Genomic DNA, 26595 nt, shown 5'->3' with positions numbered 1-26595 from the left:
CAACGAGCCTCCCCTCGAATATCCCCCCCACTCTCAAACGTCCCCCGTCTTATCCTCCTCCTGACCCTCCCCCCTTCCCGCCCATGTCCAATATCTCACCCAGCCCTCTTCCCACACAACCCCCGCCCTCTACCCCGATCCCTATCTCCCAACCCACTCCCTCGCACTACAACACGCTCGGCCCCACTGCAGTTGCCCACAACCCCCCCATTGATTCCACTACTAAGCGGCTCACAGCCTTGGAAAAACAGGTCGACTCCATCACCCAAGGCCTAATTGAAATACTCCTCAACCTCGGTATAGCCTGTATTCCCCCTAAACTCCCTCCCCGAACGCCTCTCCTAGCCAACGACAACACCACCCAGGGACCCACAGTACCCCAAAATGCACAATATAATCCCTCCAAACATCCCAATACCCCTCCCCAATCGCCCCTCCTCGCCAACGACAGCATCACCCAGGGGCCCACAGGAGCCCTCAACGCTCACCCGATCGATCCCTATCCCAAGAGCCTGGCTTCCAGTCCCAAGAAACCTGAACTCTCCAGAGCCCCATGGACTAGGCCCCCGACCACTACCTCATCTCACATCCCACCTTGCTCTAAACACCTGACCACTAGACCACTCAGATCAGAAGCGCCTATGTCAGACAGAGAAGCAACATTACTAGCCAGGTCCTACGACTCTCCCATCTCAGTCTCACCTAAATCTAAAATCCAAGTAATCACTGGTTATCGGAAAGATCAACTCACCCTCAAACGACAAAGATTACCTGTCCTCACCGCCATACCCAGAGAAGCTAAAGACAAACCAACCAGCATGCAGGAGAGAATCACCAACTGCCTCCTTATCAACTGCAGATCGGCCTCATTACATGCAACGGACATAGCTGAAGCCATCCTCACACACGACATAGATGTTGCGTTCCTCACTGAGACCTGGCTAAATAAGTCATCTCCCCCCTGCCTAGACATGCTGGTTCCTCCGGGATTCTCCCTCATCTCCAAAGACAGGATAGAACAACGAGGAGGTGGAGTTGCTATCATCCACAAGGACAGCTGGATCATCACAGAAACCTCCCCCTTTGAATACAACTCATTTGAATGTCTATCCGTTTCCATCAAAACCAAAGACAATGATTCTCTATTTTGCCATCTACTCTACCACCCCCCGGGCAGAAACAATGAGTTTGGAGACCAACTATCCAACCTGATCGCTCAAGACGCTCTCGGTGATTCCAAAAACCTAACTCTTGGTGACCTAAATCTCCGATGGAATGAAACCCGCAACCCTCTAATTAGATCGCTATCCAACCTCCTCGCAGATAACAACCTCACTCAACATTGCACCGAGGAGACACACTACAAAGGAGCCACACTGGACGCCATCATTGCACAAAAGAATTCAATCACGATCAACCACATACTCCCCGTTGACTGGTCAGATCATCATATGATCCTATTTCACATTAATCACCCCATCATCCCGTTCAAACCTCCCCAAGACCCACCCAAATGGTCAAGAAACCTCTCTCAAGTCCCCCTAGACATTCTAGAAGGGCAGCTAAGCTCACTTCTCCCAGACAACTCTCCACACCTTTCGACCAACGATCTCATTGACCAGTACAACTCTGAGCTAGTCTCCATTCTCGATAATCTAGCTCCTCCAAAGCTCAAAAGAAGCCGTACCACCCCGTCCAGAACCTGGTTCAATTCGGACCTCAACGCAGAAAGAAGATCATTGAGAGCCAAAGAAAGAAAGTGGAGAAACAACCCAACAACCTTCCTTCGCCTACAATTAAAAACAGCCCGAAAGAAGTATAACAACCATATCAAAAACAAGAAATCCAACTTCTTCCGAGAGGCACTTGCCAACTCCAAAAACAGACCTAAGGAACTCTACAGCATAATCAGACACCAAACATCCAAGCCTCTGCCCTCTCCCCTGCAGGCGTCCAAAGAACTATGCGACAACTTCGCAAGCTTCTTCAACGACAAGGTCCTAAAAATCGAACTTTCTCTAGACATCAGCAACACGACCATCCCTCAGGCCCTCCCTTCCGGCCCCCCTCCCCTACCTTGGCTAAGCTTTCGCCACGTGCAGGAAACGGAGATAATCTCGCTAATCTCGACCTCCAAACCATCAGCTCACATCTCAGACCCCATTCCCCCCTCACTTGTCAAAAAAATGAAGCTCACCTTAGCACCAATATGGGGCAAAATCATAAACAGCTCCCTACAAAGCGGAGTGGTCCCCGACTGTCTAAAAATGGGACAAGTCACTCCTTTGCTGAAAAAACCCGGCCTTGACTCTACAGACTTGAACAATTTCAGACCGATATCCAACCTCCCTCTACTCGCCAAAACAATGGAACGCTGCGTGCTCCTGCAACTAACTCATCACCTGGATAACATCAATCTCCTGGACCCCCTCCAATCTGGCTTCAGACAAGGTCGTAGCACAGAAACCGCAATGCTGAACATCATAGACGACATTCACGGTTCTCTTGACGCTGACAAGTGCTGCCTTCTCATACTCCTCGATCTATCCGCAGCGTTCGACACGGTAGACCATAAGCTCCTCATCAAAACTCTGCAAGTAAGAGCCGGCCTCGGCGAGGTAGTTCTTGACTGGTTTTCTTCCTTTCTCCACAACCGCTCGCAAATAATAAAACTGAAGAACTTCACCTCCGAAACACAGCAAGTCAACAAGGGTGTCCCCCAAGGATCAGTACTTTCTCCTCAGCTCTTCAACATCTATATGGAACCGCTCGCCAAACTACTCAGGAATGCCAACATCCTCTTCCACCTCTACGCGGATGACACGCAGATCTACCTGGAAACCTCTTCACCCAACGACATCCATAGACTAAATGCTGTCTTAAAAGATGTTCAAGATTGGCTGACAAAAAACCACCTGAAACTCAATCCCGACAAGACCGAAACCCTTCTCATATCAAACAAAGAAGACAACCCTCAAGTCACAGAGTGGCTGAAGTCGATCGATGCTCTTAAAGGTTCTCTCACGCCAACGGACTCCGTCAAATCTCTGGGTTTCACCCTAGACCCCAAACTCACCTTGACAAACCACATCAAGAACTCGGCAAAAAGTGCCTTCTTCAACCTCAGACTGCTGAACAAAATCAAACCTTTCATTCCCAACAAGGATCTTAAACTAGCTACACAATCTCTAGTCCTATCTAGACTGGACTATGGGAATTCAATCCTTACAGGTATCCCCAAATCACACTTGGCGCCACTAAAAACAACACTACATGCGGCAGCAAGAATGATCACAGGATGCAAAAAATTCGACCACATCTCCCCAGCACTCAAAGAACTTGAATGGCTTCCGGTGGAAATGCGTAGCTCCTTCAGAACGGCCTGCCTAACCCACAAAGCCCTCCACACCGGTAAACCGGAGTACCTGGCAACCAAGCTCAAAAAAGCAGGCCAAAGCAGATATTTGAGAAGCTCCAACTCCCTGCTGCTCATCCTTCCAAAAACCAGAAAGAAGAAAACTGCGGACTGCTCCTTCACTGGAAATGCCCCCAAAATATGGAACTCTATCCCTCCACATATCAGAACTCTACCGTCCTATGCGGAATTCAAGAACCAACTCAAATCCTTGTTCCTCATCCGCTCCCTAGGTCCCAGATAACCAGGATCTCCCACTGAACTATGTGTTGCTATGTATCCTTATACCAAAAGTCCCACTGTTACGCACTTTCCCTCCCCCAATATTGGACTGCCTCTACTTGTTACATGTCTTGTTGTTCACCCTGTCACACCTGTTACTGTAAAGCGCTCTGCTACCTTCGGGTCTTGTTAGCGCTATAGAAAACTTCTAAATAAATTAATGGGATCAAACTAAAATACATAAGCAATGCTATTTATTTCCTTGTTACTTTCTTACTAATAAAACTGTTTATTCATGTTTACACCTTTTTAAAACATGAAGCATCACGGAGTGCTTTACCCAGTGAGTTCTGTCCCAGAGAAAGTGAACGTAAATGGTATTGATGCATAGTTCAGTCATTGAGGTTACTCGCTTTCACAGCATATCTGCCTTCCGCACAGGCTCATCTACATAAACAGGTAACTTGGTGCGCCACCACTTCTGGGTTGTAGTGAGAATTCTTTTAGGTTCTGAGAACTAGTGAGAAATAGTTAGTGTTCAGAGCTCTGTACAGAATGGAAGCTCCTGCCTTGCTGCCTTCTTAGATTTGCATGACATATTTTGCATGATATTTGAATCTGACATCTGTTTTGCTCATCCTTACCTGACCTGATATTGAGATGTGAGTGAAAGGGGTCTTCTTGCTGCTCATAGCCATCATTTTACTAACATATCAATATGCCTTGGCTAGGCTTACTCTGATGCCTGTTTCAAGTGGTAATCAGTCCGCATAGGTATGTGCGTACAGTAACTCCTAAACATATCACTAATTACAGTAGCAGAATAACTGGTGGCTGCAGACATTGCGACTTGAAATGTTGTTGATAAAGGCTTGATCTGGAGGAGAGCAGTAACCAAGATTTAGCAAAGCAGTTGCTTATCATCCATCTATACCTTTTGGAGGTCGAACCACCACCAGTAGGAGTTGCCTCCATGGCGTCTGCTCTTGATGTCTCCGCTGTAGGGTTTACCACATTAGAGCGGCTACTCTGTCAAGAATGGTGGCTGAGTGGCCACCCAGTCTAGAATAGTCGGGCCACTACCATGTCTGAGGCAGGTAAATCTGTGAATGACTCTCATAGAAATGAATCTGTGTATTGTAAAGGTAAATGTCCCTAGCATGTGGGGCAGAATCCCTAGCATTTTATGTAAACAAGATGGGAGTGCTGACCATGCCTGTCTGCTGGTACGTTTGTGGTCCTTTAAAACAGAGGTGTTGCAGGGCACCAGGCTCTCCCAGAACATCTTCAGGGACCTCCGTGTAGGTTCTCTTCAGACATGCAAGATCCAAGTAGTTTGGAGATTAGGAAATGGGAGCACCTGCAGCTCCAAGACTTGTGCATTTTTGTGTGTAAAATGTAGTTTTTGCACTTAGTTCAGTTTTCCTATTTCAACATTCCTATTTACAATACGTACTACAGATGTATTGGATGTCAGTGCCTGTTGGGCTCCCTAGAAAGAAACCATGTAACAACCTAGTGGGACGGATGGGTGTGGAAAATATCCAAATGAGTTGGATTTATTGGCCATTGTTGTTGTGAGACAATAGGTGTATCTTCACGCCAATGCATGGAGATCATCTTTACCGCTGTAAATAGTCGCATTTTCCTGTTACATTTCATGCGCCTCATTGTCTTTCAGGTTGAACAGTGCGCCTGTCCATGGCTTCACCAAAGACGTTGGCAACAAAACGACTATAAGGATGACCTACCCGGAAGGAGCCCCAATGTCGGAGCAGGAGTATCACCACAATGGCCTGTTTGTTGCGGTCTTCTTTAAAAGCGTGGACTTCCACTGGCTTCAAGCAATGCTGAAAAATGAATCGCTGGTAAGTTATCAAGTCTGAACATTTCATCCACAAGAGTACACTTTACAAACACGATTATGCGGCATGTCATATTTTTCTATTTGTCTTCTGTTTTAAAAATACTATGCTTTATAATACCGTATGCAGGCTTATGCAAGGGCTAATGGAGAAAAAATATGAAGTGAGTTAATACTTTTTTTGATGTATATTATATTTCCAACTCTAGGCATGCTTATACTTGTTTCCAGCCAGATGGATCTGTTTCTCATTTCCAAGTGAATATTTTCTATTCAGCTGTATTTAATTCTCCATAAAAACATTTCCCGGCTTCTTTACTGCGGTTGTCTAGCCATCTCTCTTAGTGCATTTAATTATTTTTCAGAAAGTGTCCTTTTACTGCATCGTGACATAGTTCCCACAATTCATGCGGAGAGTGGGGGATTCTGCCGTCGGTCAAAGCAGACAGAATGTTAACAGCTCTTAATAGTTTTTGATAACAATATTTAGCACTTTCCATAGGACTGAAAGCACGTGGGCAACTTTGGTTTGTGTTCTCCACTTAAAGTATTTTCCATCTGGGATGTACAGAACTCTTCATCACAGAAGCCTAAAGTTTCAAAGGTAGCAAGCTGAGATTCCTAAAAAATGGTGAATATACTTCCGGTACTGTAAAGAGAGAACGGTACAGAACATTAGTCAGAGATGCATCTCCAATAATATTGCATGCGTATTATACCAGTCCTCTGCCACAGGTATCTTCAATAAATTCATAAACAACCATCCCTCCTGCTCGAAGGAGCCACAGTTGTGGAAGCAGTGATGTGCATGCGAGATGCTCTGTCCTTCAGCAGACCAAAATGAACAGAGGGAATGTCTCTGTGCTGCATGTTGGGATTCCAGCAGTCTTTTGATTGCCTTACATTAACAGTTCATTTTTAGGTCGAGCCTAGACGGCGCTTGTTCGGTCAGGATGATCTGTTGTATGTACTTTGTGGGCTTGGAATCTGCCCATCGTTTCATCTGTCTAATTGCTTGTCATTTAAAATTCCTTGATTGTCAGTGGGTAATTCATCTTCCTGGTCCCTACTTTATGGAGCTCGATCACTCCCCTGGATCATAACCCCATGACTTGTCATCTTCTGTTTTTTTCCTATTTTACTTTTGGCTCAGGATTTTTTTTTTTTAAGTCTGAACAGCTCTTTACACATGCAAACTCTCCTTCCCTTCCTCTCCTCGCGCTGCAGCTGCCTCCTGCTTGTTAGGCTTGTTTCTCCCCTGCTGCACGCACAGCGCTGCTGATCCCCAAACCTCTCCCGTTGCTCCTACTTGTTCCTCTTCCAGTCCGTTTAGATCTGCATTCTGTCCAATTTCTTATCCCATTCCACCCACTATTCTTTCCACTCCCCTTGTTTCTCCTCAGCTCCATGATTGTCTATGTGACCTTCCGCCGTCTCGCAGCCCTCTCGGTAGCTCCTGCTTCCCCCGCCCTCCTAACTTGTTGTGTCGCTGGAATGCATCCTTCAGATGACAGCAGAGAGCAGATGCATCGTTCTCCTCCAGGGTGTCTAATGAATCACATATCTGTGTTCTCAGTCACTGCTGCAAAGTGGTTTACGTCTGGGCTGTCTCTCTTCACAGTTTGGCCATTGTCAGTACGTCTATCACTTCTGAGCCATGCAGGGCTGGGCTGCAGCAGCATCTCTCAGATACATTTCAGATGCATTGAGCCGGGTGGCTGGGAGGAGGGGTAAGCTCGGGCATGGTCTGTTTTTTATTTATTAATTTATTTTTACACACTAAGATCACCGCATAGCCTCGTACGCTCTCAGAGACCATGTGATGCCTGATGGCAACCTGATCCGGACAGGAGCTTTGTCTGCACTGGCCAGCCCTGCATTTTTTCAATCAGCAGTGTTAAACTTCATCCTACACTCTAACCACAGGCATTGAGGATGCTTAGTGTAAAGATGGTGAAAAAGGGCAGGGATCTTCAGAAGGGAATTGCAGGGTCTAGGGACCTTGTAAATGGAAAGACTGGTGATTGCAAGGCTGAGACTGTCTGATCGAGACATCTACCCGCAGATTCATTACCTTAGAATTCTCCCCTAGATCCAGAATTTCCATCAATACCTCTGCGTGTTGGTAGATGATGTTGCGCTTCCTCATAGTGACGTCGACTATCTGATGTGACGTCACGGGAGTCCATATATTGCCCCTCCCGACGCTCTGACATCCGTTTTTTCTTTTCCGCGCCTTCAACACTGATCCGGTTAGCAGTTCCTTATGTCCTCTAGGTTCAAGCCTTGTTGGTCCTGTAGTCGACAAATGTCTGCCACGGACCCTGACTCTGTGTGTGGCGGCTGGGGAAAGCACCATGACTCAGGAGTGTGATGTGACAGTTGCTCCGACTCCCCATGTGAGGCGATCATTTCAAGGGCCTGCTCTCTTGTTCCATCACCCTTGGTCCAATTTGTCTGTTTCATCGCTGCAGACCGATGTCCATCTTTTCGCTTTGGGGACTTGCCTTGTCCATTCCTGTTACCACACCGCTCTTCGAGGTCTGCTTTCGCCTAACTCCTTATTCTTCAGCCCTCACCTTATACTTCTTCTGTGGGGTAGCTGTTGTTAATCTCTTTTAGCGAGAGTCTTTGACCCTTGGCTTTCTTTCTCTGAGTGGTTCACCAGGAACTTGGGTCCTCTTTTTGACCGCTCATTTCTTCTTGATTTTCTCCTGTTCCTACACAGAACGTACTTGTGCGTCTAGCCCATTCAGCGTTGGGTGTACCAGTCGTTCTTTGAATTTGCGCTCTCCTCTTGCGAGTGCCTTCTATTTGGAAGCTGAGGAAGTTTTTTTCTTTATAAATGGTGGTAAATTGAAGGCTTTTTGCAATCTCCATTTGTGGTATTCCTTCAGGATTTTCTTTTGATAGATTTAGACTTCCTTCATTATTTCTGTTCTAAGTCTCATGTAGAGATGTTCTTTCCTGGACTCCATACTTGTATTCTTGTATGTTCTTTACCCTTTTGGCTTAATCTTTTCTTGCATGCTATTATTCACACTTCTGCTTCTTAGGTTCTTTGTCCTTGTACGTTGATGTACCTTCTCTCTTAGATACCCCAGCCAGGTCCTTCTCTGTCTGACTAACTTACTATTGGATGTTTCTGAGGCATTCATATTCTAATCTTCAGGGTGTTAGTAATACATGAACACGAATGCAGGTCTTGAATTCTCTCTAGAGAGGTTTTTTAACCTGCATTCTTCCATCACAAGATAATCCTCTAGGCCTGTTGCAGCTCCACCAGTCAGTTGGCCTTGTTTTCCTATGTCAGCAGACATTCCTTTCCTTCTGTGTGTGTGAGGCTTCTTACACTTTACCTTTTCTTTCCAGTTGCATTACTCTTTTCGGCCTAGTACTCTTGTCGTCTGTGACATTATCGTGTTTTAATTGAGACCTTGCCCAAATGTATTTATTATCTATATTATACTTACAAAATAAAAAATAAATATCTGTGTTTGTCTATATATATATTATATATATTATGTATATGTGTGTATGTTTACTTATGTATTTATGTGTGTGTATATATATATATATATATATATATATATATATATATATATCCTTCCTTCTTCTCTTACAATTACCAGTGTTCTCATTCTTTTCCCCATATGATTATCTTATGGGTTCTTCCAGAGCTACTACCTCTGTCTCTGGTAGTTTCTGCATCTGGACAGCTGTTGTGCTTGCAGTCTCCTTGTTAGAGTATTGCTCCATGCTCTTCCTTGTGCATGGGTTATGGTTTCCCTTCTTTCCGTTTTAACTAAACCGTTTGGCTATGATAACGTTTTCCTACAGCAAGGAGTTATGGCTGAGTAGGGTTGCCTTCTGTCCTGGGTTTCCTTCCACGCAGCCGGCCATGTTTCAGGTTCTGTCGTGCCGGGACATTTGTTTGAGGTTAAGGTGGAATGTTGTCTTCAGACACATTTCTCTTCCTCTGCCTGGAGTACAGCTTTTTCTATCTTCTGCTTTTGTTACCTGTGGCTCCTACCACAGTGTTTGAGCTGCAGAGCAATTTCTCCCCTTCCTGCCTTAGAGCGGCCAGTCTCTTCCATCTTCTTATGCTCCAGCTATACACCGGCTAGTTCTACTCGAGGATTTTGATCTAATCATTTCGCAGGCCCTCCTCCAGGGATGATTGTGCTTTGGTATCTAATTCTAAGGCAAGGAATATGCGGCTAGATGTCTCTATCATATGAACAAGTTACCTACCTTCGGTAATGTCTTATCCGGCAGAAACAGGATCGTCCCGGTTCTTCAAACTGATTTATTCCTACCTACAATTAACTGCTTGATATTCGGATATTCCTCCTAATTGATATTGGAATTCTCGTCCTTGCTGATATGTCTGTATTGTGAGAGAGAGAGAGATGTATCTCTTTATTGACACACTCTTTCCATGGCCAGTTTCTGTAACTGGCTCTGTGTTTTGGCGCTGAATGTAGTCACTGAAGAAACGGACGTCAGTGCGTCAGGATGAGCTATATATGGACTTCCTCGATATCACATCTGGTGGTTGACGTCACTACGGAGTCGCGCAATGCTATTTAGCGACGTGCATAGTTACTCCTGGAAAAGAAATTCTGGCTCCAGTCTGGTGCCTAGGGAAAATTCTAAGGTAAGGAATCTGCAGCAAGATCTCGTTTACCAGATAAGGCAATTACAGAAGGTAAGTAACATGTTCTTCAGATCCGCAGCACAATTGGCAGTTTCACCCTCTGCCTCCAAAGCGTTTCGAGGCTATGGCTGTGCGTGATTGCCCCAGACATTAGAGAGAGAAATTATTCTAAGCTCCTGCTGCAGAGATCAAAGAAATAGAGAACACGCACGACTGTTGGGGTTTGATAGAGGTTGAAAGACCTAATTTTGCTTGTCCTTCTGAATCCAATAGCACAGACCACAAGGATATTGCACGTACTACAGAGCTCAGCATGCAGCGTGAAGCTCAGGGTTTGCAATGCTGTGGGGGCTAACTGAGCTTTTCATCCTTCTGAAGACGATGGACGGCACTGCAACTCGTGTTTAGCTAGGCAATACAGCAGTGCAGAGGGGCGTGTCAACTTTTAGCAGCAACCAAAAAGTTATTTTTTGTTCAGTCCCCCCTACTAAAAAAGTTTTCAATCGAGTCACAGAGGTGGGAAAAAACTGGAAATCTGTCTGTGCTGTCAGACTATTGTTTTTTAAAAGCTTTATAACCTTTACAGTTAAACAAGAAACATTTGTCTTCAATGCCTCTGTAACGCCGATATTTTTCATAGCTTTACAATGTGAATGGAAAATTCACCATCCATTAGGGTGAAATCCTGTTCTTTCTTTGGTCTAAACTAAGACAATTTGTGCCTGATGGATACCTGAGCAGCACGATGCCACAAATGACATCCCATTAGTTACAGTTGTAAAGCATGTCCTCTTGGTTGCCTAAAGGCTAATTCCATACACACACCCAGAAACTGCGTCTCCTCCTAGTCTCCTTCCAGACAAAAAAAGGGTGCGCTTCGGGTTCAATTTAGATGAATCATTCCCTTCGTTACAAACCCTGTTAGAGCACCCCGTCGGAAGAACCAAGTAAAGATTAAAGGAGCGCAAAGGACATTTTCACGTCAGAGGCTTTCACAGAACGTGCCGGTTAACTAACCATGAATGATTTTACAATGAACTGAGGTGTTAGGTTGCACTTTCAGATTTACATCATGTATTCGAATTATGTTTCATTAGCGTAGTTAATTTTATTTAAAAAAGTGAGGGGTGACGGAATTATGTTGGTGATGTATTATTCTTTTGCGTAGGTTTTTAGAGGTAGGGTGCACTTTAAGAATAAGGGCGGGGCACTCGTAACACAGGTGCGTGAGTTAGGTTAACCCCTTGGGTGCTCCTCGTCATGAGCTACGGCGCTCCAGTGCTCATGACGAGCTGAGCTCGTCATGACCGCGCCCGTCCCGTGGAACGCTCGCACGCTGGGCTGATTCCCCTGCTGTGCTGAACGTTCCATGAGAACGGGTGTGACCATGACTAGCTCAGCTCGTCATGAGCACCGGAGCGCCGTAGCTCATGACGAGCTGACCTCGTCATGAGCACCGGAGCGCTGTACGCGCCCACCCCGCCCCCCAGCACAGCGGGGGAATGTGCCCCGCAGCCAAGGGTTAAAAGCAGTTATGTAGGAACGCACACATTTAGAACGCTTGCTGGAGGGAGACAAGGAGGTTATGTGTTTTTGAGACCAGGATGTTAAAGCAGGTATGCAAGGGATTTGTTTGTTCATTTAAGGGTGTTGCGGTTACGGCCTGGGAAAATGCAGGATATTTGTTTGGGAGTTGAGGTATTGTTGACATGGCACGCATTCGTTTTCAATTCTATAAGGGTTTCTAGCATGATGTTTACGAGGAGGGTGCATTGAGGCATGCACCATGAGAACTGGGGAATTTTCAGCTGGGAGCTTAGAATTGAAGGATGGGGCAGTTAACATTGTGCTCTCAAACCTTTAGCAGAACACATTTTTATTAGCATTCTTTGGGGGATAAAGGGGTCACGGTGCACAGATGTGAAACTATTTTGCATCCGGTAGTTTAGCACAATACTTTTGTTTTTGTTTTTGATTTCACTTCAAGTGGGATAAAGGTAGAAGAGGAAACCTGTTTCGTTGTAAAATTATTCTATATATGAACTGTTAGTTTGAATAAGTATACTGATACATATTTTTAACATAACAGATACCCCCGAAGAAGGTCACGAGGAACGAAATGCATTGGGTATATTGCTCGTTTGGTTATCATGAAGTTTTTGCACTTGCCTGTGAATAGCCCCGAATGGGCAATCTCAGAGCACTAAGACGCATGAAACATAGAAAACTTTTCGCCTTTGACGTGATGGTTTAAAAGACTGATGAAATATTGGAATAAACTGGATGAACTTGGCAAAACTATAGAGTATTTGTGAATATTGTTCACGTGTGTGCATATCGCTGTGCAACTCCTTCGTGTCACGTATATCACGTGCCACCAATTGGACTTGTGTGGACAAGATAGCCACATAAGGATTTGACTTCACTTGTCGAATCTATGACCACTGTGAACTAGTAATGCTAATAATGCACCCTAGCAAATGGAGTTAGTAGGATTTATGGTTTTTCGTGCAAAGCCTATAAGCAGATAAGGATGTACTGTAAACTACCCCCACATGGAGCTGTGTAGAGCCTGGGTGTTCTGAAGAGGGCCGTGCTTTATTCGCCGACAGGCTTGTGATCCCGATATCTGGGTAGTGCTAGGCTGAGGATGTCATCAGGACCTGTGTGAGCCTCTATGCCACCCTTCCCTATAAACAAACTGAGTGACTGGGGTGGTCTGGTATGAGTATTGAGTGGCTTTTGCTATCCTGTGGAAATGTGGTGGCTAAGCCAGGTCACTGTGGGTGGACGCCCCTCTACCTGCTAGGAGGAAATGAATGTGGAGATGGCATCTGCCCCAGAGCCAACGTCCTACTTGTGCAACCATTCAAATGAAGGAGACTGTGACTGTGGATCACAAGAAGGAGCAGCTACTGGAGTTCCAGGCTGAAATGTTTCAGGATTTTTCCACATATATACTCACAAATAGCCATGAATGTTAAGCTCCCACACATTCGCTGCTAAAGAACAGATTAAATGTATAGGAGGGCCTCTTTCTCCCTAGTCTTTTAGTTCCAATGCAAAAACTATTGGGTGTCTCACAGGATATAGCCACAGTATCGGAATCGGACGAGGGTGCAGCCCTTTATATATACATATTCTCAATATCAACCAAAAAATAGCCAGCCTGGACAAAAATCTTGATACAACGAGTCACAAAAAAAATTAAATATCCAATTAAGAAGTGACTCAAACAGTTGGACTTACCAAAGAACAAAAATATATTTCCACTACAACGTTTCAGCTTACATGTTCCTCAGGTGTAGTACAAGGTTGTTTGATCAGATGCTGCACAGCTGACACTGCTGGATTTTCAATCCATAAAGTCCCGAGATCTCTTGAGATATGCAGTAATCAGATGGTATTGTGATTGATGTTCAGACCATCTGGATGCAGTGATTTTAAACCGTACATCCAGATGTTTTCTCTGGAGTCCAGTGGTCCTTCATTTAAGACAAGGAAAAAATGTCGAATCTGATACCAAATGGTCTGCAATGTTAAAATGATTGGCTACCGGCTAGTCAAGTTTCTTATTAATTTTTGGCGATTTGTGGTTCCTAAATGGTCTATAGAGTTAATTTACTGTTTGGCCTGCATATTGTTTTTTTACAGCTTTGGTGTTGGCACTGAATCACATAAATAATGCATGTTGAGCGGCATGTAGGATGCGGTCTTATTCCATAGGCCCTTAACGTAACAGAACTAGTTACTGATGTGTGTAAAAGGTACTCACATGTGATGCACCTTTTAGAATCACAGCAATGAGCCGGGAGTCTTTTTACTTTGCTGCTGAATTCTTTTTACTTTTTCTTGAATTCTTTTAACTGCTACTCTTGCTGCTAACCTTCATTGTGCACTGAGCTTGTTTGGCGCTGCGGCGTTTTTTAAAACTATTCACTAGTTTTTAATCACTGTCTTAATGTTACTGACCTGCCTCCACTCTCGCTGATAGTTGCCAGGAGAACGCGGAAACTGAGGGGGTAACTCTTGGCGGGCGGACAAATCTGGCCTCTCCAGAGATTCATGTGGAGTCCCGATGCCATCTTGGGGGTAATCTAGGTCAGCAGACCAGTTTACACAGACTATGACTTGGGATGATGGCGCCCCTGAGTCAAGCCCGTCTGCGCCCATCCGCGCTCAGCACCCCTGCCCGTTGTAATACAGAAGATTCGGACTTCCGGTGACATACGAGTTCCCAACTCATGAAACTGAGACCAGTTGGTAAGAGACTAGGCTGTTTTGTGTCTTGTGTTTGACTCAAGTTGTAGGGCTTGCTTGGTCACATGCCCCAATTGTAACACCACACTCCCTAGGCTCACCTACTTGCCAATTAAACCTACTAACCCTGCAGTTGTGAAAACAAAGGCTACCGATAATATCACAGTGTTTAAATGTCTTCTATTGAATGCCAGGTCATTGGTGAAGCACAGTGTTGCATGTGCCTCGCTCATAGAAGAGAAGAATATTCAAATTGCTTTTATATCAGAAACTTGGACAGATGACCGCTCTGGTCCTGAGATGGTAAACGCCATCCCACCAGGCTACCTTTGTCCCCTCCTCAGTAGGCCTCTAAAAAAAAGGGGGGGCCTGGCTATAATATACCATGCTTCAATTAAACCTACCTTTCATATATCCTCTAACTTGGCCTGTGAGGCACTCGCCTTCAGCTTCCAATTAACAAATCACCACACGTTTAAGGGCATGCTGGTATATAGACCTCCAGGACCCAGACGCATTGGGTCCATTGGGAATCTGCTGGAAGAGGGGATGGGTTCAGACACTTTCACTATCCTAGGGGATTTCAATTACCATCTAGAAGTATTGGAGGACTCTGACACAGTAGCCCTCACAGACCTGATGAGGAGTGCTGACCTGACCAACAGGTGACGAGCCCTACGCACTTGGCAGGACACACTCTACATGGTATTTTCTCCAATCATGCAGATCTACAGTTTACGGGCATATTGCCTCTGACCTGGACGGATCATATGGGAGTTTGATTTGATTTGATACAAGTTTTATGTAGCGCTGGCTAGACCCAGAGGTATCAGAGCGCTTTACATGAGGATCAGTGAGTTACAGGTTACAAAAATAACATTAGTTACAGTTACAATAATTACATCAGTTACAGTGACAAGTATAGGCATAAGAGAAGAACATGAGATTGCACAATAACAAAAGGTTATTAGGGTGCAGTATATCCAAGACAAAAACGTTTTATGAGGAATGGAAGGAAAAGGGGTAAGGTAAACAGGGGAAGGAATGCTGATGGGTAAACCAGAAGCGGGTAAATTATTTCAGGGGAGACAAAGCAGTCAGAGCAAAACAACAGACAGACAAAATCGTGAAGAACCGTTAAAAACAACAATGTCCGGCTGGGTAGGTGACGGCTGAGGGATGAACCAAAGCCAGACTCCTCTGTAGCTGCATAAGACAGCTCCACTGGGCAACGGCCAATGGTTCTCGGACTCCGCTGAACGCTAGCGCTGGCTAGACCCGGGGTTAAAAGAGCGCTTTACATAAGGAAGTTAAAACATCAAAACAGCGGTTACTGAAAAACAATGTCCGATGTCCCGCTGGGTAGGTGACGGCTGAGGAGTGAACCAAAGCCAGACTCCTCTAAAGCTGCATAAGACCGCTCCACTGGGCGACGGCCAATGGTTCTCGGACTCCGCAGAACTCTAGCACGGGCTAGACCCGGGGATAGAGAAAGTTCCTAAGATCCAGGAACACTATTAAAAGCACAGACTTACAGGCAGTACTTATGGCCTCTATCGGTCAGGTACCTTCAAACCTGAAGAAGCAGTCACTCATTACACAGCTTGGGTAGAGTCATCCTGCATAATGCTAGCCCCAGCTAGAATGATATGCCCGAGAAGAACAAACCCCACAGCCCCCTGGTAATCAGAAGACCTGAAGATACAAAAACTTTCCTGTAAGCTTCTTGAGCAAATCTGGAGAAAAAATTATTTGGAAGAGGAGAAACAGAAATATAGACAAAGTCTATCTATCTTATCTATAAACAACTCTTCTTTGAAATAAAATAAAAAACTTCTACACTAAACAAATTAATTTGGCAAACAACTCTACGAAAGAGCTTTTTAAAACGGTCTCAAGTCTGGCCTCACCCACCATGACAAAAGTCGAAGCAAGTCCGAAACTTTGCGACAACATTGCTAAGTTCCTTTTGTAGAAGCTATCTTAAACTTCAGTCGCTCAAATTCTGAGGAAGGCAGGATGCGGTCAGAGGGAAGGCAACCAATTACTGATTCCCTAATGATTTTTAATAAATTCAAGGATCTGTCCACAACAGACAGTGAAAAGCTGCTTCTCTACGCCCGATCAGGTTCCCCCTATGATCCCTGCCCAGTCTCAATAATTAAACAGGCACATGTGGCTGCGGCTTTAGTCCTCACTCCATTGTTTAATACAATGTTTGAATTCGGACTCTTCCCTAGCCCCTTGAAATCGACCTCGATACTGCCACTACTGAAAAAGCCCAACCTGGACCCAAAGGAGCCAAACAACTTCCGACCCATATCTCGCCTTCCGTTACCAGCAAAATTGGTTGAGAAAAATATGAATTTACATCTCAGTACTTTTTTAATTGGGACAAACGCTCTGGACCCGAATCAGTTTGGGCTCAGAAAAGGGCATAGTACTAAATCCGCACTGATAAAATCTATGGAGGAGATTAGGGAGGCTGTGGACAGGGGAGGCAAAGCTGCCCTGATTTTGTTGAACCTGTCCGCAGCCTTCGACACGGTTCATAATGATGTTCTGATGGATCGTTTGGCTGACTGTGGCATCCACGGTAAAGCCAATGACCTTCGTTGATCTTTCCTGTGAAACAGATCTCAGACGGTGGCATTGGGTAATTTTAATTCCAAACCCTTCTCACTGCTGTGTGGAGTACCCCAGGGGTCCTCCCTTAGTCCCACTCTTTTTAATGTATGTTATTTCACTAGCTACCCTGATCAGATCATTTGGCTTCTGCTTGACTTCATACGCTGACGATACGCAAATGGTGGTTGCATTGCGGCCTGGTCAGACATTAGGAATTGAAGACATGTTCCGTGACTGCATGGCAGCAATTGGAAACTGGATGTCACAGAATTGCCTAAAATTGAATTCTGAGAAGACTGAGGTCATCCTGTTCGGTTATGAGCCCTAACTTCTGGACCCCTAGTTGTTGGTCTAAAGATATGGGATCACCTCCTGTTCCTATAAGGAAAGTGAAGAACTTAGGAGTCATTATCGACGAGAAACTCAATTTTGGGGACCAAATCAATGCTGTGGCTTCTTACATCCATTTTTTAATCAAAATGATGAAGAAAATACTGCCCTTTCTGCCTATATCTTGCCAGCGAGCAGTAGTCACAGCCCTCGTTCTGTCCAGACTGGACTACTGCAATAGCCTGTATCTAATTATTCAGGAAAGCTTTGCAAATAAATTGCAGATGCTACAGAACGCAGCCTGATTACAGGCACGCCCAAATACGCATCTATTTCTAAGGAATTAAAGAAACTTCACTGGCTGTCAGTCAAGCATTGAGTATGTTTTAAAACTCTGAGTACGGGGTTTAAGGCACTACACATGAGGACCTGATTTTCTAAAACAGAAAATACAATGGTATACACCGGGTAGAACCCTGCACCCTGGAGGAACCAAGCTGGTGACTATGCCATCTATTAAAAAATCCACATGGCGAGGGAAAAGTTTATTTTATGTGCAGCCAAAGCCTGGAATGAGCTTCCCCCCCTTTTTGAGAAATGCCACGGACCTACTTACCTTTCGGAGAGGCCTTAAAACTTGGCTTTTTACTCACTAATCCCAGATAGCCTGGCCTGATCTCAGAGTATTAGTGGTTTAGCACCAGGACACCTTCGGGTAATTGTTGCGCTTTATAAATAATGATAACATAACAATGAGCCTCTGCATTTGTTCCAGCTTGCTTGGGTTCATCTTTAACAATAAGAGTTTATACATTTTGAGTGTTTGGCTGTATATTCGCTTAAAAACAGAGTTTAAAGTGGAGTAATATGTAGGTTATATAATCATAACACACCTACTGTTTTAAAGCAACAAAGTCGTAATTGACGACATGAGTATAACTTGCACCACCGTATATTTCAGACGTCATCAGTGATGTAATGTGTGCAGTCATAAGCAGTGTGTCATAGCTGTGCAGGTTATACTTATGTCAGTTGCATATAACTAACTGGTGAACTTTAGGTTTTTTTTTTTTTTTTACACCGTAGTTTGCTTATTATTAAAAGACTCAAATAACTTCACTTTAACTTTTGTTTTCCCAAAAATTCCTACTTTTTTTTTTTTTTTTTAATATGGAACTTGAAATCTTAGTGACGTTTTTACATATAGCTCCACTTTAACGTTTGGGGGGGGGGGGTTTCAGTGAATTTCCATGTTTTTCTTTAAATGTAAAGCAACATTTTATTATGATAGGTTTGCAAGTATCCCCTGCCGCACTCTGGGAAAGGGAGGATTGCCCACAGGGCCTGCACCCGAACCCCCGCCACCCATGGCTGGGTTTGGATCCATGACCTGACTGCAGAGCCAGGACCTACATCCAACCCCCCCCCGCAGACCCCCAACCCACATTTTTCTTTTTTCCCCTTTGGGGATTCAGAGGGCACGCTGTCTCCTGCAGGATCACGGCACCCCCAAAAAGTTTTTTTTATTTCTCACCCATCCAATCCGAAATCGGTGCAAATGCTCCCCCACCACTGGCAATGAAACTAAAACTGAATTCTGCATCAACACTAAAATCTGACGTCACCGAGCAGTCATTCTTTGAGAAAATGCCTAAGTGCTCGATCCAAAGCGGAAAAAAATGTTTATGCATACAAATATGGGCATATACTCACCAAGTTAAAGCTAAAGTCCACATTTGTAAAGCGCACAATCACCCGTAAGGGTCTCTAGGCGCTGGGGGCCGTCGGGAAGATTAAGCGAGCTATTGCCCAGAGTCACATGGTGCTGGGCTAACGTGCCGCCGGAGCCGGGGATCGAACCGTGGTCCCCAGATTCCAGCGTTAGTCGCCCTGGCCGCGGGGCCACACACTCTTCCAAGTTCACAACTTCAGGACTTATTTGAATCCCAGAAAGGTGCAGGCTGGTCTTCCAGGAGGAACCAGGCTTCAACCCCTCAGGCCTTACACCTCCAAAAGGGTAAGGGAAGGCGACTTCATGTCAGTGTTGGATCTGAAAGATGCATACTTTCACATCCTGATCCACCCAGAATTGGAGTTACAGGTAGGTAATTCATTTCATAATTGGTGCTTTGCTTCACAAATTGAAAGGGAAATTCGAGACGATGATTTGTGTTTTGAGTTGGGATATACAACATTCCTTTATTGATATTTTTGATTGAATTGAATTTGGATAAGGGGGCTGCGCTGTCAATCCAGACCTCAAATGGAGCAGCTATAAGTTTACTCTATAGAAATTGCATATTTCCAGCCACACTCCTTCTCTATGCTTACCCTGATAATGTTCGCTAGGTGTTATTGTCGATATATTGTGCTTTGCCCCAATAAATATGAGCTGGTGTTTACCATTTCCAAGCCCCCTAGTGTCTGTAGAAGTACATTTTCTTTTGTTTTTTGCTTGAGGTGTCATTTTTTTTTTAGATGCCCACCCGCCACTGGGTAATAGTGGAAAAATTGTCTCCACTCTGAGTTAATGTTGTCTCCGCCACCAAACAATTTACTTCAGCCATATGACCTACTTTTCTTTAGTAATACATTGGTTGGATGAACTCATCTCCTGCTGGAGGCGGTCATGCCTTTCCTTAAAGTCTGACATCTTTGAATGGTGAATTTTCCTAACTTTTGCAGTGGAAATGTAAAGCTTTATCCACCCAAAATGAGAATTTCCGCATGTGATGTGCCCGGCTTGTTGCTCTATTCAACATTCACATATTTTTTTATGTTAAGAGTTTATTATAGTCTAGTATAGAACGGATTTATTGTATGGAAAATGTATGTGGAAAGGTTATGAAAAAAACAAAGCACTCATGCCTCTTGTTTTCTCCAACATTAGTCGATGTGGAACCGGATGTTCTTCTGGAGGCAGGTAGCTGAGAACATCCCAGTGCAGTCGAAGCAGTTTCGAATTCTTAATCCACTCATCCTCAAAGAGACCGCCATTGATCTACTTCAGTTCCGGCCACCTCGCGATAAGTGGTGGGGCTGGGATAAGGTATGATTGCTTTTGATTTATATTTTAGTTAATTCCTTAATATCTGTAGCGGTTGCACAAGATGTGCACTAACGTAAAAAATAATTTACTACGGCCTTATTGATTAGGTACATTTTATTGTGGAATAATAACGTGAGGTATAATGAGTGTTCCTGCACAATCAAATGTGTATTGTAGAAATCTAGATGTTTCTTAAATATCAGCTGGATTGACATGAAATTCTTAAATGTGTAGAAGGTCTCCAGTGTTCTATTATAGTCAAAAAATATAAGCGGTGGTCTATTCTTTACAAAGTAAATCCTGTACACGGAGTACTTCAGACAAACCTAGTGTTTTGGCAACTTCTAAGTGCATAAGCCAAGATATGGAAATTGTCCAAGGGGGATGCAGACACCAGCTTGTGACGGAAGCGGTCTGGAGAGTGGTCCCACGACGGTGCTACCGTTGGCCTAGACTGAGAGAGAGAAGTGATAGGAAGGCTACGGTGGCTTGAATCAGAGGGACCAGAGAGCATCAGGGGTGGAAATAACTCAGGCCTATACAATTCCAATTGGAATAAGACTTAATGAAAAAGGAAAGCTTAAATGCAGAACAGGTTGGCAGACATTGAATAAGGGAAATAGGCACAAAGATTGCAGACTAATTCGGGCCTATATCAACTATCTGCTGCACTGAAGCAGACCTCCCTGTCGTGTTCATGTAAGGCATTACAGAATTATTAATATTGTCCTTGATGTGTACACTCTCCCCCTATCCACCTGTTCCAGGACCGGAAAGTGCTCCTATAACTGTCTTAATGCAAAGCTTTCTTGGGTTGTCCAGTTGTGTGTTGTCGATGCCTGCAATATGGGAGACTAGGGGAACAGACCTTGTGGAAGTGCCCACTTCTCTGGAGCTGAGGGGAGTGGGTGCCCCTACTTTTTGATATAAAGGAGACCTTGTTAGTATATGCTTGGATCATCATCACCACCACCTTGGGTCTCTGTTTGGGAAAGAGAGCCTTCAAAAGGCCTTTGAATCCAAAACTTATATGTACAGGAACACATCTGACTTCTCCTTAGAAGCAGTGTCAGTCATAAGCAGTGGCAACTAAGCTACAGACTTACAAGTTGGTCTAAATATAAAGATGGACTTTGCAAACCCCGTCCCAGAAATGACCCACCTGCTGAGGTGATGCCTGCTATCCTGCTGAGTTGATGTCTGCTATCCTGCTGAGTTGATGTCTGCTATCCTGCTGAGTTGATGTCTGCGATCCTGCTGAGTTGATGTCTGCGATCCTGCTGAGTTGATGTCTGCAATTCTGCTGAGTTGATGTCTGCAATCCTGCTGAGTTGATGTCTGCAATCCTGCTGAGTTGATGTCTGCAATCCTGCTGAGTTGATGTCTGCAATCCTGCTGAGTTGATGTCTGCAATCCTGCTGAGTTGATGTCTGCAATCCTGCTGAGTTGATGTCTGCAATCCTGCTGAGTTGATGTCTGCTATCCTGCTGAGTTGATGTCTGCTATCCTGCTGAGTTGATGTCTGCAATCCTGCTGAGTTGATGTCTGCAATCCTGCTGAGTTGATGTCTGCAATCCTGCTGAGTTGATGTCTGCAATCCTTCTGAGTTGATGTCTGCAATCCTTCTGAGTTGATGTCTGCAATCCTTCTGAGTTGATGTCTGCAATCCTTCTGAGTTGATGTCTGCAATCCTTCTGAGTTGATGTCTGCAATCCTTCTGAGTTGATGTCTGCAATCCTTCTGAGTTGATGTCTGCAATCCTTCTGAGTTGATGTCTGCTATCCTTCTGAGTTGATGTCTGCTATCCTTCTGAGTTGATGTCTGCTATCCTTCTGAGTTGATGTCTGCTATCCTTCTGAGTTGATGTCTGCTATCCTTCTGAGTTGATGTCTGCTATCCTTCTGAGTTGATGTCTGCTATCCTTCTGAGTTGATGTCTGCTATCCTTCTGAGTTGATGTCTGCTATCCTTCTGAGTTGATGTCTGCGATCCTGCTGAGTTGATGTCTGCGATCCTGCTGAGTTGATGTCTGCGATCCTGCTGAGTTGATGTCTGCGATCCTGCTGAGTTGATGTCTGCGATCCTGCTGAGTTGATGTCTGCGATCCTGCTGAGTTGATGTCTGCTATCCTGTTTAGTTGTCTGCTATCCTGCTGAGTTGATGTCTGCTATCCTGCTGAGTTGATGTCTGCTATCCTGCTGAGTTGATGTCTGCTATCCTGCGGAGTTGATGTCTGCAAACCTGCTGAGTTGATGTCTGCAATCCTGCTGAGTTGATGTCTGCAATCCTGTTTAGTTGTCTGCTATCCTGCTGAGTTGATGTCTGCAAACCTGCTGAGTTGATGTCTGCGATCCTGCTGAGTTGATGTCTGCTATCCTGTCAGTTATCTTTAATTTATTGATCCATTTAACATATTTGAACCTTTAAACCCTGAAAGGGCTTGGTGCTAGCACGAAAATAGTCTGGGAAGATATTTTGGCCTGCTAGCCCTTTGCTGCCCTCAAAAAATGCTTCTCTAAAAGGCTGTTTTGAATTGAAGGCAAGGGGGTGTATCTGCCTCTGTTTGACCTGCCTTTTATCTTGCTCTCTGTTTCAGAATGTGCCCACGTTGGGATGCACAGCTGTGGTCTTGGCCACCCATCTCTGCGATGAAGTGAGCTTGGCAGGATTCGGCTACGACCTCAGCCAGCCTGGAGCACCATTGCACTACTACGATGACCTCTGCATGGCCGAGATGAGCGGGTTCAACATGCATGACGTCACGCAAGAAACCAAACTTTTACAAAAACTGGTTAAAGAGGGGGTCGTGAAGGACATCACCGGGGGAGTCCACTGCGAGTTCTGCAGTGATGCAAGGCTGTGAATGGAGTCGACAATCCACCCTCGGTTCTGTGTTATCCTGTCCCAGACAGGCGTTTCTGATTGCCTTATCAGTGTTCGGATGAAGACAGACATTGAAAGCAGCTGTTGTTTAGGTTTATTGCTATCATTGATCGTAACAGATTGTTTTTAATTTATTTGAGTCTTGTTTCTGTAAATATGTTAAATATTAATTCACGGACGGAAACCTAATGATTTTACAAAGATTGCAACATTTCATTGCACTCAACACGCCCCCGGACAGCACATATTTTGGTTGGTGCTCAGGATTACAGACCCTCTGCCTTGAAATAGCGCCAATAAGGGGGACATGGTGCATTTGCATTTTATGCTGATGACGTAGACAAAAAGACCTGGATTTTAAAGGACAAGATGCGACCAGTATATCTGCATTTGTGTACTGTGCAACCTCTTTCTTTTATTTGATTGTGTTTTCCACTTTGTAATGAACGTGTTTTAAAAGATCGGACCTCTGAGTGGTTTTGAGATGCATTGATCTGTTCAGGCAACGCAAGCATTCTCCATGATTATGTACACATCTCGGAACCCTCTGGCACGATTTTGTGGGGTTGGCTACGAGATAGCCCCCACGCCCCCCACCCGCCCCCACTGAGACCAACCCCCTCTGCCTGCTGCCTCTAGGCAGTGTCTTCAGATGGCTGTGTGCCTTCCCACTGCACACAGATGATCCATGCAACAGGTATGTTCTGGCAGTGACCCTGCAGTGTCCCCAGCACCCTGCCTGTAAATCCAGAGTCCTTCATTAATACTTCCCGCCAGTAGTCCGTGAGTCTCAGTGGACCCAGTTCATTGTAGCCTGTTGCCCCTTTAGGGCAGCAGCCTCTGATGGGTTACTTTTACAAAATCCCAAATATTTGAATCGCCCTCCAAATTTAGTGTGGGTCTGAGGGGAAGCAGGACTTCCGCCTCTTGGACTATCTGGGAGGAAAAGGACACAGTGAGTGGATAGCAAAGTAACCTTCCGATGCAACCCATCTGCAGTCACCGGCTAAGAGCACAGCTGAAGGCTAAGAATACAAGGGCCCCGAGTCTCCAAAAGACCTAATAAATGGACCAGGAGCCTATTCGGCTACTTACAAGTACCCGGCAGGGAGCACAGCCTGCCTATTGGAAGTGTGCACTATAGTTTAATACTCATTCCCAACACTAGTTGGCAGGGTCAGACTGGGCCTGTAGGGCAGTCGGGTAGTGCCAGTTGGGCTGGTCGGACAGGTCAGTGTGTGGGATATTGTTTTAGCTGTTTGTGGGCCTCTTTTATGGTCTACTCGACCGGTTTTTACCCTTGATTTCCTTGATATTAAAAATCCATGCAGTCTTCCATACCTTGCAAACCTCTTCTGGAGTGTCTTTACACGTTCAGAACTTTGAAAACATAGCCACTTTTTAGCAATATAATTCACTAATTGGGGCCACTTTAATTTGGTGCCCTGGCCTATTTTCTGCCCCGGTCCAACCCTGCTAGTTGTCTAACTAGGTAAGATTTCAAAGTGTAGCTCCCTGCGGATTCTTTCGTAAGCGGCCGACTTACATTCATGAGTTTTTGCCTAGAAGCCCAGAATCCTAGAAGCAGGCGTTCGACAGTGAAATGTTCTGCTTGTGCTTTGGGTTCAGCAGTAAAACTTTTCAGTAAAAAGCTGATGAAGGTGTGTGTGGTCTGTGGAATCTCATGGTGAATGAATCTTTCCTGCTGCATGCTTCAGCAGATATTGTTTCTTATTTCCTCAATGTGCCATGTCTGCCAGATTGTATTGTATTTAGTCCGGCAAGATGAAAGAAAACGAGTGTGTTCTCTGTCCAACTACGGGACCATACTGTGTTCCAATGTCTAACTACGAGACTACTACATATGTGTAATTATTGTAAAAAGGAGAATGAACATACACTGTGATACTATACGAAGCAAGTTGTAGGATTGTATTTTATGTGTATTTCATATTGAGAGAAAATCACAAGTGCATACACCCCACTCTGAGTTTCAGGGTGCTTTAAATCATGTTCTGTTAGTGTATTCCATTTGCATTGGCCATTGTGTTATAAATCTGCATAAAAATGTGTTAATCCTAAACACACATGAAGTTTTTAGTCTTGGAAAATCAAACCTCTGATTACATTGAATTTGGAGTAATATTCTTGCCTGTAACCCTAAATAGGACCAAATTCAGGGTTAGCAACTTCTGTCCTATTTTCACCAGTGGAATAGTTTGCGAGGGGAAAAATGGGGAATCTGCATCGGAGGCGGACTACAAAGAAAAATATATATATTTTTTCCCCAAACACCGGAAAGTTAGGTCTTAAGTTGCTGTATCTCCCTAAACTGAAAAAGTCTGGCGAGGCATGGGTTTTTGGGTGTTAGCTGCCATCAGGCAATCAAAACATCTCTACCAAGACGTTTACTGATGAACACCAATGTGAACGGCTGAAATAGCCTGGTGTTTCAGACTGTTTTGTTAATTTTGATTGGATGTCATCAGCCAATCAGTGTTGGTTTCCATGTTTAGATCCTTCTGAAGACTGCCTATTCAGTGATTCCCCACCAATCCCATTGCGAACTGTTCTGTAACTGACATAATGTTTGAGCCTGTAATCCTGCAGTGGTTTGTGGGTTGCTGCTGTGTACCATCTGCCTTTTTAATCCACGGTATTCCGTTTACAGTGGAAGTAAAAATAAAGCACATCCCCAACCGCAAGTATAAATCCCCGTGCTAGCCTCTTATTTTGTCATAAAATGTGGTCAGAAAGTATCTAGAGGAACATTACAATTTGCTGTATTGAGTCACATCAATCCCCACAATGACTGACGAGCTTTTGCGCTTGTACATTATGCTATGTGTGGCGCCGCGGCCAGGGCGACTGACGCTGGAATCTGGGGATCAGGGTTCGATCCCCTGCTTCGGTGGCAGGTTAGCCCAGCACCATGCGACTCTGGGCAATAGCTTGCTTAATCTTCCCGACGGCCCCCAGCGCCTAGAGACCCTAACGGGTGATTGTGCGCTATACAAATGTGGATTATTATTATTATTATTATGTGGTATCCTGTCTAAGGACTTTTCCTAACTGACATATCTGTGTGTCAAATACCCCATTACCGTAGCTCAACAGGGACCTCAATACTTTCAGTTGTGAGATTACGTAAAGAATGATTGAATTTTAGATAAATATTTTAAAATGTTTCCATATATGTTTTCTGTATGAGCAAAAAGAGAGAAAACTATGTGTAAAAATAATACTGCCGTGAGCCTTCCAATTACAAAAGGTTCCTTCTAGATT

General features: G+C 44.6%; 1 protein-coding gene across 3 annotated transcripts in view; it reads left to right on the top strand.

The window, feature by feature from the left end:
- The window catches only part of ST3GAL5 (ST3 beta-galactoside alpha-2,3-sialyltransferase 5), a 442038-nt gene extending 416016 nt beyond the window's left edge, over positions 1–26022 (top strand). For all 3 annotated transcript variants that reach the window (XM_078678657.1, XM_078678658.1, XM_078678656.1), the window contains 3 exons: positions 5319–5505; positions 20270–20428; positions 23024–26022. In XM_078678657.1, coding sequence (XP_078534783.1) covers positions 5319–5505; positions 20270–20428; positions 23024–23290 — 613 coding nt within the window. In that variant the 3' untranslated portion in view covers positions 23291–26022. The remainder of the gene's footprint in view (positions 1–5318; positions 5506–20269; positions 20429–23023) is intronic.
- The last annotated feature ends 573 nt before the right edge of the window (positions 26023–26595 follow it).

The sequence above is a fragment of the Lissotriton helveticus genome, chromosome 2_2 (genome assembly GCF_964261635.1).
Source record: "Lissotriton helveticus chromosome 2_2, aLisHel1.1, whole genome shotgun sequence".
In the NCBI taxonomy this organism is placed as follows: Eukaryota; Metazoa; Chordata; class Amphibia; order Caudata; family Salamandridae; genus Lissotriton; species Lissotriton helveticus.
This window is presented reverse-complemented; position numbering and strand designations above follow the sequence as displayed.